The 14,115-nt window shown below is 46.4% G+C and overlaps 1 protein-coding gene across 3 annotated transcripts; it reads left to right on the plus strand.

The window, feature by feature from the left end:
• The first annotated feature begins 1,029 nt into the window (after positions 1-1,029).
• LOC100120629 lies at positions 1,030-14,104 on the plus strand. 3 transcript variants are annotated; one of them, XM_031927576.2, is made up of 27 exons: positions 1,030-1,560; positions 2,072-2,383; positions 2,520-2,885; positions 2,964-3,135; positions 3,208-3,516; positions 3,597-4,259; positions 4,336-4,749; positions 5,136-5,243; positions 5,311-5,600; positions 5,671-6,130; positions 6,403-6,518; positions 6,582-6,730; positions 6,797-7,252; positions 7,340-7,554; positions 7,632-7,744; positions 7,806-7,950; positions 8,024-8,300; positions 8,380-8,666; positions 8,757-8,964; positions 9,032-9,215; positions 9,282-9,494; positions 9,588-9,716; positions 10,009-10,185; positions 10,452-10,601; positions 11,973-12,204; positions 12,277-12,456; positions 12,545-14,104. In XM_031927576.2, exons 1-27 carry the CDS (start codon positions 1,417-1,419, stop codon positions 12,679-12,681), a joined length of 6,606 nt encoding a protein of 2,201 aa, XP_031783436.1. In that variant the 5' UTR covers positions 1,030-1,416; the 3' UTR covers positions 12,682-14,104. The 3 variants fall into 3 exon arrangements, with proteins under 3 accessions (XP_031783436.1, XP_001604250.2, XP_016839535.1); XM_001604200.6 differs by having other exon boundaries at positions 6,415-6,518; positions 12,545-13,163; XM_016984046.3 differs by lacking the exons at positions 5,136-5,243; positions 5,311-5,600; positions 5,671-6,130 and having other exon boundaries at positions 6,415-6,518.
• The last annotated feature ends 11 nt before the right edge of the window (positions 14,105-14,115 follow it).

Genomic DNA, 14,115 nt, shown 5'->3' on the forward strand with positions numbered 1-14,115 from the left:
TCGTTGAATGAGAGTATAAGGGGCAGGCGAGTTAACGAGTCTCTCTTTCAACGGAAGCAAAGTGCCGGGATGAAAAAGTTTTTTGAAAATTTCAATTCCGTCAATTGAAGTCGAGCTTTGATGCGTTTAACTATAGCTCCTGTCGGGCTTTAATCGAATCGCGCGATTGAATGATTTACGGTGTTTTCGTTGTACCGAGCAACTGTATGCATAACTATAACTGACCATTATTTAATAATTCTATACCGCGAATTAAAATTAATCATCGCGCTCGAGCTTTTTATCTTCCCCTACTTAAAGCTGCATTCGTGTCGTAAGTGTTATCTTCTTCGAGATCACGAATTTTTTCGACTCGCACGATCCAATTCTCGCAACGCGATCCGCAAGTCTTTCATTCACGCTGTCGTTTTCAGTTATACAAAGTTTTGCAAGCAAAAAATCGTTTCGTCACGTAATCCCGCTCAAATTAAAAAAAAAAAAAAAAAAAAAAAAACTAAACGACGCGTGTATAAACTCGTCGAGAAGACGTTATTGCGCTCGTTATACCAGCGAACGGCAGATAATAAAATTAATCAAGACTCTTATACATAAGCCGTAAATAAAACTAAAACGGCTGATTCGATTGCGGCACACTCGATTTTCCTCGTCTATACACTGCACGAAACGCCTGTGAACCGATCGATCACACGTCGCGAGCCTCTTATAATATATTCTAAAATAACGTTGAACGACTTTGAGCGACAAAGAGAGAAAAAGAAGAAAACAACCGTAAGCGTGGGAGTATACGAGCCTCGAAAAGAAAACACGAGACATTTGCACAGAAATCGTCGGCGGCGCAGCATCCCAGATGATGAAAAGACGTCAGAGCTGTATAGAACAAGCGAGAAAGAGAGAGAGAGATAGACATCAACCAGACACACATCCAGAACGGCAGCAGATGCGTCGCACTTGGTCTCATTGTCGGCGCTCGCGCGCTCGAGAGAGAGAGAGAGAGAGAGAGAGATGGCGACCCGCAGCGATAACCTTTTTTCTTTTCCGAGTAGCCCCGAGACGCCAGCTCGCTTATGCGAGGGACAGACTCTGCGCGCTCGGAGAAATTCAGTCAGTCGGTCCGGGGAAAAGCCACACGCTGCAGCACCGGCCACTTTTTTCCAGCCGATTTTTCCTGCGTATGCAAGAGATTAGAGCGCGCGTGGGAGAGCTAGTTGATTCGCGACGTTCGAGTTAAACGCTTCGTGTGGGATTTTAAGTGCGTGCGAGGCGCACTCGCTGATGGTTTTCTGCGGATTTGAGAGATAAGCGAACGTTTGGTGATAGAAAAAAGTCGAGTAATCAAGATAGAAATTCAACACCGGACCAATGAATTAGCGCACGCGAGACGATCGAAGAGCCGATTTTTTACTGATAAGTGCGGAAATGGCAGCGAAAAGCCGCGAGCTTTTCTTAGCAGCGCTGCTGCTGCTGCTGCTGAGCACTTGCGCGTTGGTTCACTGTCTCGATGCCGATAAAATCGAGGCTCCGAAATCGCTGCCAGAAGCGGAGAAAGATTTTCCAGCAGAGGTAAGTCATCCTCGTGAAAACATTTGGTACAGTATAATACCGAGCGTGAATAATCCTTTCGTTAAACAAAAATTATTCAAAACTCTGAGTAATAGATCGATCGCCAGATACAAAGGAGCGCTTCCCGTAGCGCGCGCGGGATTATTGAAAAAAAAATTGCCATAAATTCGGTGTTATTATAGTCGAATGAAAAAAAAAAAAAAAAAAAAAAGACCGACGAGGAAGTTCATAATTTCCATGAGTCACTCGCTCGTGGCCCCAAGACGACGATGTGTACTCATCGATAATTCTTTCAGAAATAGTAAACAAATAATTGCGCTCGAGTGCAGCCGCGTGAGATATAGCGCCGCAGTTTTTTCCTTTGTTAGCTCGAGCGACGTTTTCGTAATATTTCATCTTCCGAGTAAATTATTAACCGTAAATCAGCTCACGATGGGTTTATCTCGCGGGCAAAATTTCTCAATTACGCTATACTTTTGATTAAAATTTATCGCCCATAATTCGCTCTCAGCATCTGATAGAAGCCGAGAACGATGAGGAGCGCAAGCTCGGCAAAAGAGTCGTCAACTGGTCTGCCTGGCAGAAACAAAAGGAGCAGCTGAATCGATCGCCGTATCAACAATCCGCTAGTCAACAGGGTAGTTTAGCTCAGTACACCAACGGCGGCCACGGCTACGAGTTTCATCGTCAGAATCCGTCGATCCCAGTCGGAAATCCCGACGTCAAGTGGACGTCGTTGCATCACGGACACAACGAGTTCAGCCAAGGCTACGATGATAAAGAGGACGACGAGTGGTACGAGGGCATATCCAGTGAAAGCACGGTGCGTATCATATTGCTCATCGTAATTGAACGTTCGATTCGCTTGCAATTATATATTGTGTGCAAATCCACTGTATGCGATTTCAAGGTGTTTTCGTTTTACCGATTGTATTGTAATCGAATACTCTTATACACAGAAACCTCGGAAAGAGAAGCTGCCGAAAAGCCCAGCTGACCACTCGGACATGGTAGCGAAGTACGACGTGGCCCGTGGCGTCCAATGTCCGAGTGCCGACGCGACCGGTATCTTCGTCTACCCGCCTGATTGCAAGTTCTACGTGACCTGCTGGAACGGTCGAGCTTTCGTCCAGCCTTGTGCTCCGGGCACGCTCTTCAGTCCGGACAGTCTCGAGTGCGATTTCCCCGACAAGGTCAAGTGCTACGGCGGCGAGATCGCCGATTTCCCGGGAGTCGATGTCGATCATCTGGACGAATCGGCGGGAGTGAGGGAACCGCTGCTTAATGGAGGCCACAGTGCCAGATACGAGGCTCAAGGACAGCTGGTGAGGAGTCGTTTGAATACGTAAGAATCCAAGTGTTTGATGTACGAATTTTGAACGGGGAATTATCGTAATATATAGGAGCCATCGTGTCCACCAAATATGAACGGTCTGCTGGATCATCCATCGGATTGCGCCAAGTTCCTCCAGTGCGCGAACGGCCAAACTTACGTTATGAGCTGTGGTCCCGGAAGCGTGTTCAACCCTATGACGACCGTTTGCGACCACCCGCGCAACGTCCCGGGCTGCGAAGGTCTGTTCCTTAAATTTCATGAATTCCATTGCATCGTATATTTCAAACACTTGAATTGAATGTCAATTGTAGACGCTGCAGCAGTGGACGACGACGGCGAATATTCCGGTACACAGCAACCGCCAATCGATCACGATTACGCTGGATCCAGCAGCTTGCACACTTCGGTTAAGCCGACGAGTCACGGTTCCGTACGAACGGCAAAGAAAGTAGAGTGCCCGGCTGAGTTCAGCGGACTTCTACCTCACCCAGAGACCTGCGCGAAGTTCCTGCAGTGCGCCAATGGAGCCACGTACGTGATGGACTGTGGACCTGGAACGGTCTTCAATCCCTTGACGACGGTGTGCGATTGGCCCTACAACGTTCCCGGATGTGGTGCTAGTGAGTTTTGCTTTCGTTTTTTGCTCGAATTCTCATAGGAAGAATGACGTTTGTTAAGCTACACTATTGTTGCGTAACAGAAAAAAATCCAGCTCAACAGTCGGCGAACAATTCCCCGAGTTACGAGCAGCCGGGTTTGAGCACTTACCCTTCGCATACCACTCACAATCAAAACTGGAATGCGCAAGGACACAATCAACAAGGTATCTCTGGCGTCACGGTGAATCATCAAGGCAGTGCAACGACTAATCAAGGTTACGGTCATCAAGGATCGGTCAACAGTCAAGGCTATGGGCATCAAGGACATTACGGTGGATCATCAACCACACAGGGCCATCAAGGACAGCACGGCGGATCGGTAGGCCATCACGGACAGTTCGCTGGACAAGGCAATACCCAAGGTTACGGTCATCAAGGACACTTTGCTGGCTCGTCAACGAATCAACAGGGCTACGTTGAATCTGGTAGTCAACACGGTTACAATCACCAGAGCAACTACGGAACATCAAGCTCAAACCAATGGCATCGGGAAGGAACTGATCAGTCTTATTATGACTCGCAATATCAAGGATCTTCCTTGAATCCTGCTAGTCAGCATCACGATCATCACGGTCACCATTCTGGAAGTGGTGACTCCAATTTCGGACATCAGGTTCCTCATCACGGACAATATCAAACGACTACCTATCCCTACAAACTTGACGTTCGCGGATCATACCCTGATCCAAATCTGCAGCATCCAAGTAAGACTTCGAGCTTATAATAATGATAGCAAAATTTAAAGAAGACTACAAAAAAATATTCAAAATTTTTCAACAGCCCAGCCAAGCCACCCTATCAACGGTCACGCCTACCCTTACAATCCTCAAGGCTCCAATAAAAATCAACCAAAACCAGCCAAAAGTCAGCCATCAGATCCAGAATCTTCAAGCGAAGAAGAACATCCCGGTCAGAATCAAGGACAAGCCTGGGCCGTTCCCGGTGGCAGTCCTCGACCAGGCGCTCAAACCGAGAAGCCCTGGGTCATGCGAATACCCAACGACAGACGCAACTACAGCCGAACCCACGACAGGTGGCCGACCAACTCTGGAACGGGTAACAAGTGGAGTACGTCCGAGTCATCTCAGCCAAAGCCCGGCGGCACCTTACAACCGAGCACCTGGCGAGGCATGGGTCCTGGCTTTGAAAACAGGCCAAGCATTCCAGGTCGAGGACACCCCGTCATCAGCGAAGGTACGCGCATGGTAGTTGTTGATCATTATTTTGACTTATAGTGTCTTGTTTTATAAACGTAATAAATTTTTACCGATTTAAAAAAATGATGCATGAAGGGAATTGCACTGCTTTTTGCATCGTGACAGGCTCGTAGCTTTTATGCGTCGCCGCTGAAAGAAGTGTCTTGCATGTGCCAATGGGAGAGGTTTCAAATCTCTCTCTTTCTTAAAGTATACTTAGGGGCGTTGAAAATGTATAAATAACCTCGGATGCAACAGTAAAAATCCTGAATGCCGTTGGGTTCTCCTTAGATTGATGAAGTATAAGAAAAGGTGGGAATGCCGTTGTGTGAAAAAAGGGTGTACGTCGAACATTTTTCTCTATGGATTATATTAAATGCATAGGTGCCAACGTATTGACCACTAATGACAAACCATACGAGAGACCTTCGAATCCCAACATTCAGGATTCGCATAACGGACAGTGGGCACCTGTCAGTACGCCGTCTCCAGGTAATTTGACGATCAACATTTATCATCAAAGTAAATAAAAACCATTTATCATCGAATATTATTTTAGTTTTGCTCCCACCTCACGAAAATACGAAAAGCGTGCCTCCGGTATTAATTTACGCTAATCCAAGGATCAACGGCACACAAGGTCATCCGAGTCCAGTGATTATTCAGGGTCACTCGAGAATGAGGGAGCAACACGCTGGAGTACCCTCGCAGCAGGAGACGCCTCGAGCGCCAAAACAGGATAATTTCTTTCCGAGTGAATTCCACCACGTGATGGCCGTGCCATCGCCACTGAGACCTACCACTTGGAAGCCCGAAGTGGTATTTCCCAGCCAGATGAATATAACTATGGTACGCGTTGATTGAATTTCGATTTAGTGTGTCATAGCGATGATATTATTATTTTTAACGATGCTTTTAGATTACGAGCATGCAAGTGGAGGAACCGAAACCAATACGTCCAAAAGTCAACGATCCAGAGTCTCTAGATTCTCAGGAAAGAAACAAAGAATTCATTTACAATCGCTCGCCTCTCGAACCAGATCTACCGACAGTTTCGATCGAGCTCGAGGAAGACTGGAACTCTTCTTTACCATTACCCTCAGAAAAACCAAGTTCGCCCAGAGGAGACAGCTACGAAAGAAAATTCGCGCCTACGGAAAAAGACGTGGACGAAGATTCAGCTGACACCGAAGATTTCACCGTAGAGGTGGAGACATCGGACGGAACGAAACCTTGGAAACCTCAGCTCGTATTTCCGAATAAAGCGAAGGCTAATCCAAGGGAGGAAAAATCGGTAGTCATGAGAATCGGTAGTAACAACAACAACAACAAGAGGAAGAACTTTCTAGAGGATGTCGAGATCGCGCCTTTCTTGGACGGTAAATTTTTCAGATATGCCCGATCGACTCGATTTTTTTCTCGTTTAAACTTTGTTTGTTGGTTCAGGGTATAATTTCGCGAAGTTTGTCTTACGGAGGTAAGATTCAGGCTTTGCGCTGCGGCTTTCAATTTTTAAGGCTTCTTTGCACAATTGAGAGATTCTCTTACTTCATGCATCGACTTTTGCTCGCACTCGTTTATTCCCTTATTTCATACGTTTTTACTGCTTGAAACTAGTTTTACGTAAAGCTATATGCATTATACATGGCAGTGATTTGTTTAGAGGAACCGCCGTTCCCGGCTGCTTACGCTCCGCCTCAAGTGAAATCGTCATCGTTGATCAGCGGATCCCACAAGCCAGGAGTACTTACTCCCCTATCGGGACAGGTAAATTGACTTTTGCTCACGAATAAATGTCCTATTCGCATTTATTACAGGCATTATTTACAGGCGATCCGTCTGCGAGGTGGTCCCGATCCATCCGAGGGATTCGTGGAGGTTCAGGGTAACAGACCTGGCTGGGGCGTGGTTTGCGACACACCCGACGGCTGGACCCTGAAGGAGGCTCACGTCGTCTGCAAACAGCTTGGCTACAGAAGGTAAGAAGGACAGGATGCGACAGCGTTTAATTTTTGAATCGATTTTAACAATCTCTACCGCTCCAGGGGCGCAGCAATGGCGTACCAAGGCCGCTCGAGAACTACCCTGGTTCCAAAGTGGATCGCCGCGAACAGCGTCACCTGCCAAGGCAACGAGACCAAGTTCCAGAACTGCAAGTTCACTCACAAACCGGAGTGTCGAGTCGCAAAGGACGCGATCGCGGTGCGCTGTCTGCCCCACCGCGTGGCTCACTGTCGCAAGGACGAGTTGGCTCACGACGGCCAGTGCTATCACTTCGCCGAGGCTACCCAGGCTCTGAACCACGCCGAGGCCCACGATTACTGTCAACGCAGAGGCTCGAGGCTGATCGACGTGGTCGATCAGGCGGAGCACGATTTCATCTCGGAGATGCTTATGCAGAGCCAACCTCACGTAGACTCGGTCATGACAGCTGGTATGGGATTCACCACGTTGAATAAGACCATCTGGATGTGGGAGGACTCGAGCGTTGCCAAGTTCAAGTGAGTGTTAAATCTTTGTCTTATCTCAGCGGTGATTTTCTTTTGGGACACACCTATTACTACACAGAACGATTCGATTATGCATAGATTCAGCAAATGGTGGCCAGGATGGGAGGGTGACAGAAAGACAGCGCCGTTCGCCGGTACTCGTCCGGTTTGCATAATCCTGACGAGAAAGTTCCCCTGCCACGATCGCCAGGAGAACCACTGCAAGACCGACCACTTCTTCTGGGACGTCGAGGACTGCGCCAGTTCGAACAAGGGTCGAGCCTTCATCTGCGAGCGAGCTTTCGAAGAGATCGGTACTGGCGATATAACTTCTTCATTATAAACTGCCTCCTTTGAGGCTTGTATATATTAAAAATAACGTTGCTTGCAGGCTGCGTTTACGGAAACGGTAACCAGTACTTCGGCAATGCGAGTGTCGCTGCGTCGGGACGGGACTGCCTCTCCTGGTCCGACCCTCAAGTATCTCGTTCTCTGATGAACAAGGTATGTGTGTATTTGCAAAACTGTTCTCGCAGAATTTTGACCAAACGCATTCGTCATTCAGATCACGAGCAAGGAAGCCCGCGAAAAACTGCAATCCCACAACTTCTGCCGGAATCCAAACCCCAACAAAGAATCAAGACCCTGGTGCTTCACCGGCCCTCGGGGCGAGTACGAGTACTGCGACATACCCTACTGCGGCAAGATACGTGAGTGTACAGCACCTGCATATTTATAGCTCCGATTCACTGAGCTAATCGTGATGCGAATCACACGTTACAGTTTCGAAAAAAGCACACCTGACCGGCAGCTGCAAGCCGAAGCACTTCGAGTGCTCACCCGGCGAGTGCATCCCCTCGCCTTGGGTCTGCGACGGCCAGGAGGACTGCACCAACGGAGCCGACGAGCGCAAGTGTTCCTCTCACATAAACTTCTTCAAGAAGTACGCCAAGCACAGGCTCGACGGATACGAGGTCGAGAAGTGGCTCAACACACCGGCCAAGACCTGCGCCTTACGATGCAAAGAGGCGGACTTTACCTGCCGCTCTTTCACCCACCAGTACGTGATTGTATACGCCAGAAGTTTTCGAAATGGTTGAGGAGAGCAAACATAAGATGATTGTTCTCCTGCGTTACAGGGCCGACGGCAACGTGTGCTACCTGTCGGACAGCAACATCGGCATGACGGGAGCTTTGGTATCAAGCGGTGAACACGACTACTACGAGATGCGCGACCACACCTTGGACTGCGAGGACATGTTCGTCTGCGCGAACCAGAAGTGCATCAATCAGACGAAGGTCTGCGACGGCAAGAACGACTGCTTGGATCGTTCCGACGAGAAGATCTGCACCGCGGAGAACCTTGACTACGGGATCAGACTGGGGGGAGCGAATTCGAGTCACGAGGGCAGGATCGAAGTCAAGAGTGAGTATACAAAATGACTGAATCGTCGTCAATCGGTCAATATTGCTCCGCTTTGCTCCGTTTGCTTATATACGTATGCGCGTTGCGCAGTTTTCGGAAAATGGGGACAGGTCTGCGACGACGGCTTCGACATGATCGACGCCAACGTCGTTTGTCGCGAGCTGGGATTCAGCCTTGGAGCTTTGGAGGTACGACCTGGTGGATTCTACGGAAATCTAAATCCACCGGATCTTTTCATAGTCGATCAGCTCAAGTGTAGGGGAAACGAGAGCAGCATCAGAGAATGCGATTTCGAAGGGTAAGCTGTCGAGGTTTTTTAAAATTGATTTCATCCTCTATAACATCGCGAAACAATCGCCATTCAGATGGGGCAAGCACAATTGCGAGCCGGAAGAAGCGGTGGGCGTCGTTTGCAAAACCGACGTGGACACCTGTCAGGAGGGCCACTGGAAGTGCGACAACTCGCCCATGTGCATCCCTACGCCGTTCATCTGCGACGAGGTGTCGGACTGCCCCGACGGATCCGACGAAAGCTCGGCCCACTGCGATGTAAGTCCGATCATCGAATATTTATCACAGTCAATTTTTAAATAACGAATCGACGCGTCTATGCAGGCTCCATTCGAACTGCGTCTGGCAAACGGCAGCAGTCCCATGCAGGGCAGAGTCGAGATCCGTCATCACGGAATCTGGGGTACCGTCTGCGACGACGACTTCTCCAACGCCACGGCAAAGGTCATCTGTCGCTCTCTGGGATACGGGGGACCGGCTATGGTGAAGAAGGACGGCTACTTCGGACCTGGCACTGGTCCCATTTGGCTGGACGAGGTATGAAGATATTCTCCCCCCCCCTCCCCCCCCCCGATCCCCTTATAACTCGCAATTGACGTTTTTTATTAATCGCAACGAAATCCCGCGCAGGTATTCTGCTTCGGCAACGAGACCCAGCTGTACAAGTGCGAGCACGACCACTGGGGCAGGCACAACTGCGACCACGCGGAGGACGCCGGGGTGATCTGCAGCGCTGGGCCCGTACCGGCCGAATACGAGGTAATTCGAGCGAGGCACGCGCGCTTGCAAAAGAATAGTTTTTAAGTATATGGCGTATAAAATGCACATTGCAAAATACTCAAGAGTGCCATAAATGTAATGTACATGTGCATACATGAATGTAGTGTAATAAAGTTGTATAATTTATAAGAATCGTCGCAAGTTTTCTTTTTATCTTTTTTTGACGATGAAAAACGAGCTGCGAAACAACCCGTACTCGTGCAAAAGAAAATAGTTATATAATATACGGTATATAGTGAGCCCTGTGTGTTTCTGTGTGTGTACCGAGCAGAGCGGCAGCGGCGGAGCCGAGGACCGAGAGGCAAGAATCGCCACGGAGCTGAACATCGACGATCTCCTGCCAACCGAATGCGGCAAACGACTCGAGGACTTTGCCGAGGACGACGAGCTCATCTTCGAGAGGGTCGTGCGAAGCTCCGTCGCGCCGCGCGGATCCTATCCCTGGCAGGTATTTCGTATACGCTCCCTTTTCTCTTCTTGTCTCTCATTGCACCCTGAGACTCGCTGCACCTACTGTATTATACTACTTGGAGCTTTTCTCGTTGCGTATATAGAAAGTAGATATAAGGACTGCGCAGACGCGATGAAGCGCACGTATGAGTCCGATTCCTATTCTTCTTGTAGTTCTATCAGTAGTTCTTTAAAAGTTGTCTACACACACCTAATATGATAAAATGTAAACCCCGAAAAAATTGTGTCGATGCACCTATTAAGGCGAGTATACGAGTGAGGGGACACAGTAAATCAAGCCACTGGTGCGGAGCCGTCGTTCTGTCGCCGCTTCACGTTCTCACCGCTGCCCACTGCCTCGAGGGATACAACAAGGGGACGTACTTTGTACGCGCCGGAGATTACAACACGGAGGTAAAGTTTGTTAAATTTTTATTCAACAATGCTCGGGGGAAGACTACTTACTACGTGTTCCGGGGCTTGACGGAAAAGCACAAAAGCGACATTGGTCTGCTGTCCGAAAGCAGAATTTTACGAGGTGCTGTAAAAGAAGATTAAGAAGAAAATGCTCTGGCCGCATAGATAACCGGTGTACTTTGTTTGAATTTTAAATATACCTCGAGGCGGAACGAGCCATTAGACACTCTTTGGCAATAGCAGTGGAACCTATAGTGTGCGAATTTTTTGCAAAGTAAGTAAAGCTAATATTTTTATCATTTTTACAAACTGTGCGGTGGTTACTCTTACTGCGTACAGCTATGATTACGGCCACAAGGTGAGTCTATTTACATGAGAATACAACTTTTCTAATATTTATATAAAAGAGTAAATAAATACACTTCCTTTTTATCGCTAAAAGAAACCAGACTCCACCTACAGCCACGGCGGGTATTACTCGGAAAAAAAAACAGCTATCAGTCTTCGAGTTACAAGAGTAACTATCCATCCTCGTCGTACACTAGTTCGAAGTCCCAAGTAAAGTGTCCTAATAGCTACGCAACTGGTCAGTATCCCTACAAACCGGACAACAAGTTCTTCATCAACTGCTGGAAGGGCACGGCACATCTGCAGCAATGTGCTCCGGGAACAGTATTCAATCCGAAGAACAGCGTCTGCGACTGGCCGAGTAGCGTCAATAAAGACAAGTGTAACGTGAGTATTAATCCCCGACGAGCAGATTACACTGTGAGAAAGTGATCGAAAAATACTTTAGCTTTAGAGATCGGTATCCAATCGAGCAGTTAAAATCTTCCTTGTCTCAATCATTGGATGTTTATCGAGAGATGAGTCGCTTTAACCTGGAGTATACTGTATTATTATAATGGATGGATATATTGTTTAAATTTTAGAGCTGCGACGATTACAGCAGTGGATCGGATGATTCGGATTGCAAGAACTCGATGAAAGGCTGCGATAAGAGCTATTACAAGGACGACGCTCTGAAGGACGTTTTGGAAAAAATGAGCAAATCCTGCTGATAATACGTTGTTCGTATATAAATTCGTGTGTTTAAATAAAACCGTAAATCGTACGTGATCACGTATAAATAAGCTGTCATTCATTTCTAATTGATACCGTTTAGAACATTAACAGCCGAGCCTAATTAATGCAGCAGAAAGTAACGCGATACAGCACGTCTCCCGCAGACGATAATTCTTCGGTTTACGTAAGAATGTGCATCGGCAATCTTATTTTTATCACGTAATCGGCGTAGTCTTCCCTTGATCTTTCGTTATTGAACAATAAAGTTTACTTAAATCATCGATAAACAAAATTTGGCAAAAGGTCGACGAGGGCACGGAAGCCGAAGCCAACATCGAGGACTACTACATCCACGAGGACTTCCGCAAGGGCCATCGTCTCAACAACGACATCGCCGTGGTGCTGCTCAAAGGTAGGGGCATACCTCTGGGAAGAAACGTCATGCCGATCTGCCTGCCCTACGAGAACATCGAGTATCCAGCCGGTCTCAACTGTACGATCAGCGGTTTTGGCAGCGTCGAAGCTGGATCGTCCAGTACGTGCAATTTTCTTTTAATAAAAATCCATAAGAAGCAAGAACATTTTAAAAAAACTTATAATTTTACAGCTCACTCGCGGAAACTGAGGTTCGGCTGGGTACCACTACTCGACCAGTCGGTCTGTAAGGCAGACTACGTTTACGGCCAGTCGTCGATCACCGACGGCATGATCTGCGCGGGACACCTGGACGGTGGACCTGACACTTGCGACGGTGACTCAGGCGGACCGTTAGCTTGCCAGCACAATGGTAACTAAGACTGTCTTCTTATTTTAGCGCAACGATTAGACACAGTTCGATGAATCAGCGAGCCTAATGATCTAATGATTCGTTTCAGGCGCATTCACGCTTTACGGATTGACCAGCTGGGGACAGCACTGCGGAAGAGTCAACAAGCCGGGTGTTTACGTCAGAATTGCACATTACAGAAAGTGGATCGATCAGAAGATCAGAGAGTCGCTGATTGGCCGATAATCGACTACGCGTTTATTGTAATGTACTTTAGGATCGATTTTTGTAATGTTTGAAAAGCCGGTTACTTCGATCTTGTAATCGATCGCTTTCTTTATAACAAATATCATTGCTTACGTCGGTATAGTTGGTAGATATAAACTATTACTTAAATAATTTTATGATATTCATTCGATCTAGTAAGCATTATAGTATATGGTGACAGTTAGTTCAATCTTGAACGTTCTCTGAAGCTATGCCTTGTTTAACGTGATTTTATCCAAAGTTGTATGCGAATATAGAAAAGCTATTTTTGTACGTAATAGTTAATATTAAAAAAAAAAAATTATACATTAGAATTAAAGACTGCTATATCCCTCCCTATAGTTATTATTACAAAGACGAAATCGTAAATGCGTGAATCATGCAAATGTAATGCCCTCGATCGTATAGATTTAAGGTTTTTATAATAAACGGATAGTTATCTTCTTGTATCCATTAAAAAATTTTCCATTATATGATCTTGTTTACCACCGTAATCTTGACCATTTTTCCGTCATTCAAACTTGCAGCTAATTGACAAGATAACAATACAAGCCGTAAAGTACCTTTAATAGCACAAAAACAGCTGACGAGAAATTTTCATCCATCAGATAAGGCTTATCAGTTTTTACAGGTTTTTAGTTATCATATGCTTTCAAGTATAATTGTCTATATGAAATTTGTTAAAAATTCTAAATTTTTATTACCAGCATATTCTTCGCTAATTTCGTTTAAAAAACAGATTTAACAAAAAAATAGCTGTATTGCTACACGTTTTCTTAGAGCATTGCGGAGGAGAAGTAATTATATTCACATATGTATAAGGAGTAGGAAAAAAAAAAATATGACAGTCGGTATCTCATAAACAATGTTATAGTGTGTCTTCTCGAATCCGCTCGGGTCATCGTCGCGTGATAACCCGCATGTAAAATTATACACAAGAGGTCTTGGAAGCTTGAAATCCATTTCTATCTTTGAAAGATGGACACTTGGCCTCCACTGCTTATTTGTTACAAGCGTGCTTATAGCCTTCTTCGAGCGAAAAAAAAAAGATTCTTTATCGAACTTTGAACCTTGTCTATTCCTAGCCATATGCAAAAATATTGTTGACATCGTTGTCACAAAGCTCAAGAACATCGCAGAAATACATTACAGTGTGGATAAGTATACGTCACGTGCTCGATAAACATTCGTCTGTACTAATCCGGCCTTTGGACTGGTGACTTCATAAATATATGCATTCCTCAATCGAACATCTAAAACCTGACCAGACAATTCAATAATCGTTCGGTAGATATAACACGATAAGGCACGTCATGTATAGACAAATGGAAATTCATTATCTTATGTTACCAGAAACGTGTCTTCCGCGAAATGCGGACGATAAAGAATTTTCATGGTTGTATATACTTTTGT

This window comes from Nasonia vitripennis, chromosome 3 (assembly GCF_009193385.2).
Source record: "Nasonia vitripennis strain AsymCx chromosome 3, Nvit_psr_1.1, whole genome shotgun sequence".
Classification (NCBI taxonomy): Eukaryota; Metazoa; Arthropoda; class Insecta; order Hymenoptera; family Pteromalidae; genus Nasonia; species Nasonia vitripennis.

What these genes read in the sequence shown, in the direction of transcription:
- LOC100120629 (XM_031927576.2), top strand. Translation starts at nt 1,417, where the DNA reads ATGGCAGCGAAAAGCCGCGAGCTTTTCTTAGCAGCGCTGCTGCTGCTG. An exon ending in GCCAGATGAATATAACTATG is followed by an intron (nt 5,601 to 5,670) that starts GTACGCGTTGAT and finishes CGATGCTTTTAG; the next exon opens with ATTACGAGCATGCAAGTGGA. An exon ending in GGGCAGGATCGAAGTCAAGA is followed by an intron (nt 8,667 to 8,756) that starts GTGAGTATACAA and finishes CGCGTTGCGCAG; the next exon opens with TTTTCGGAAAATGGGGACAG.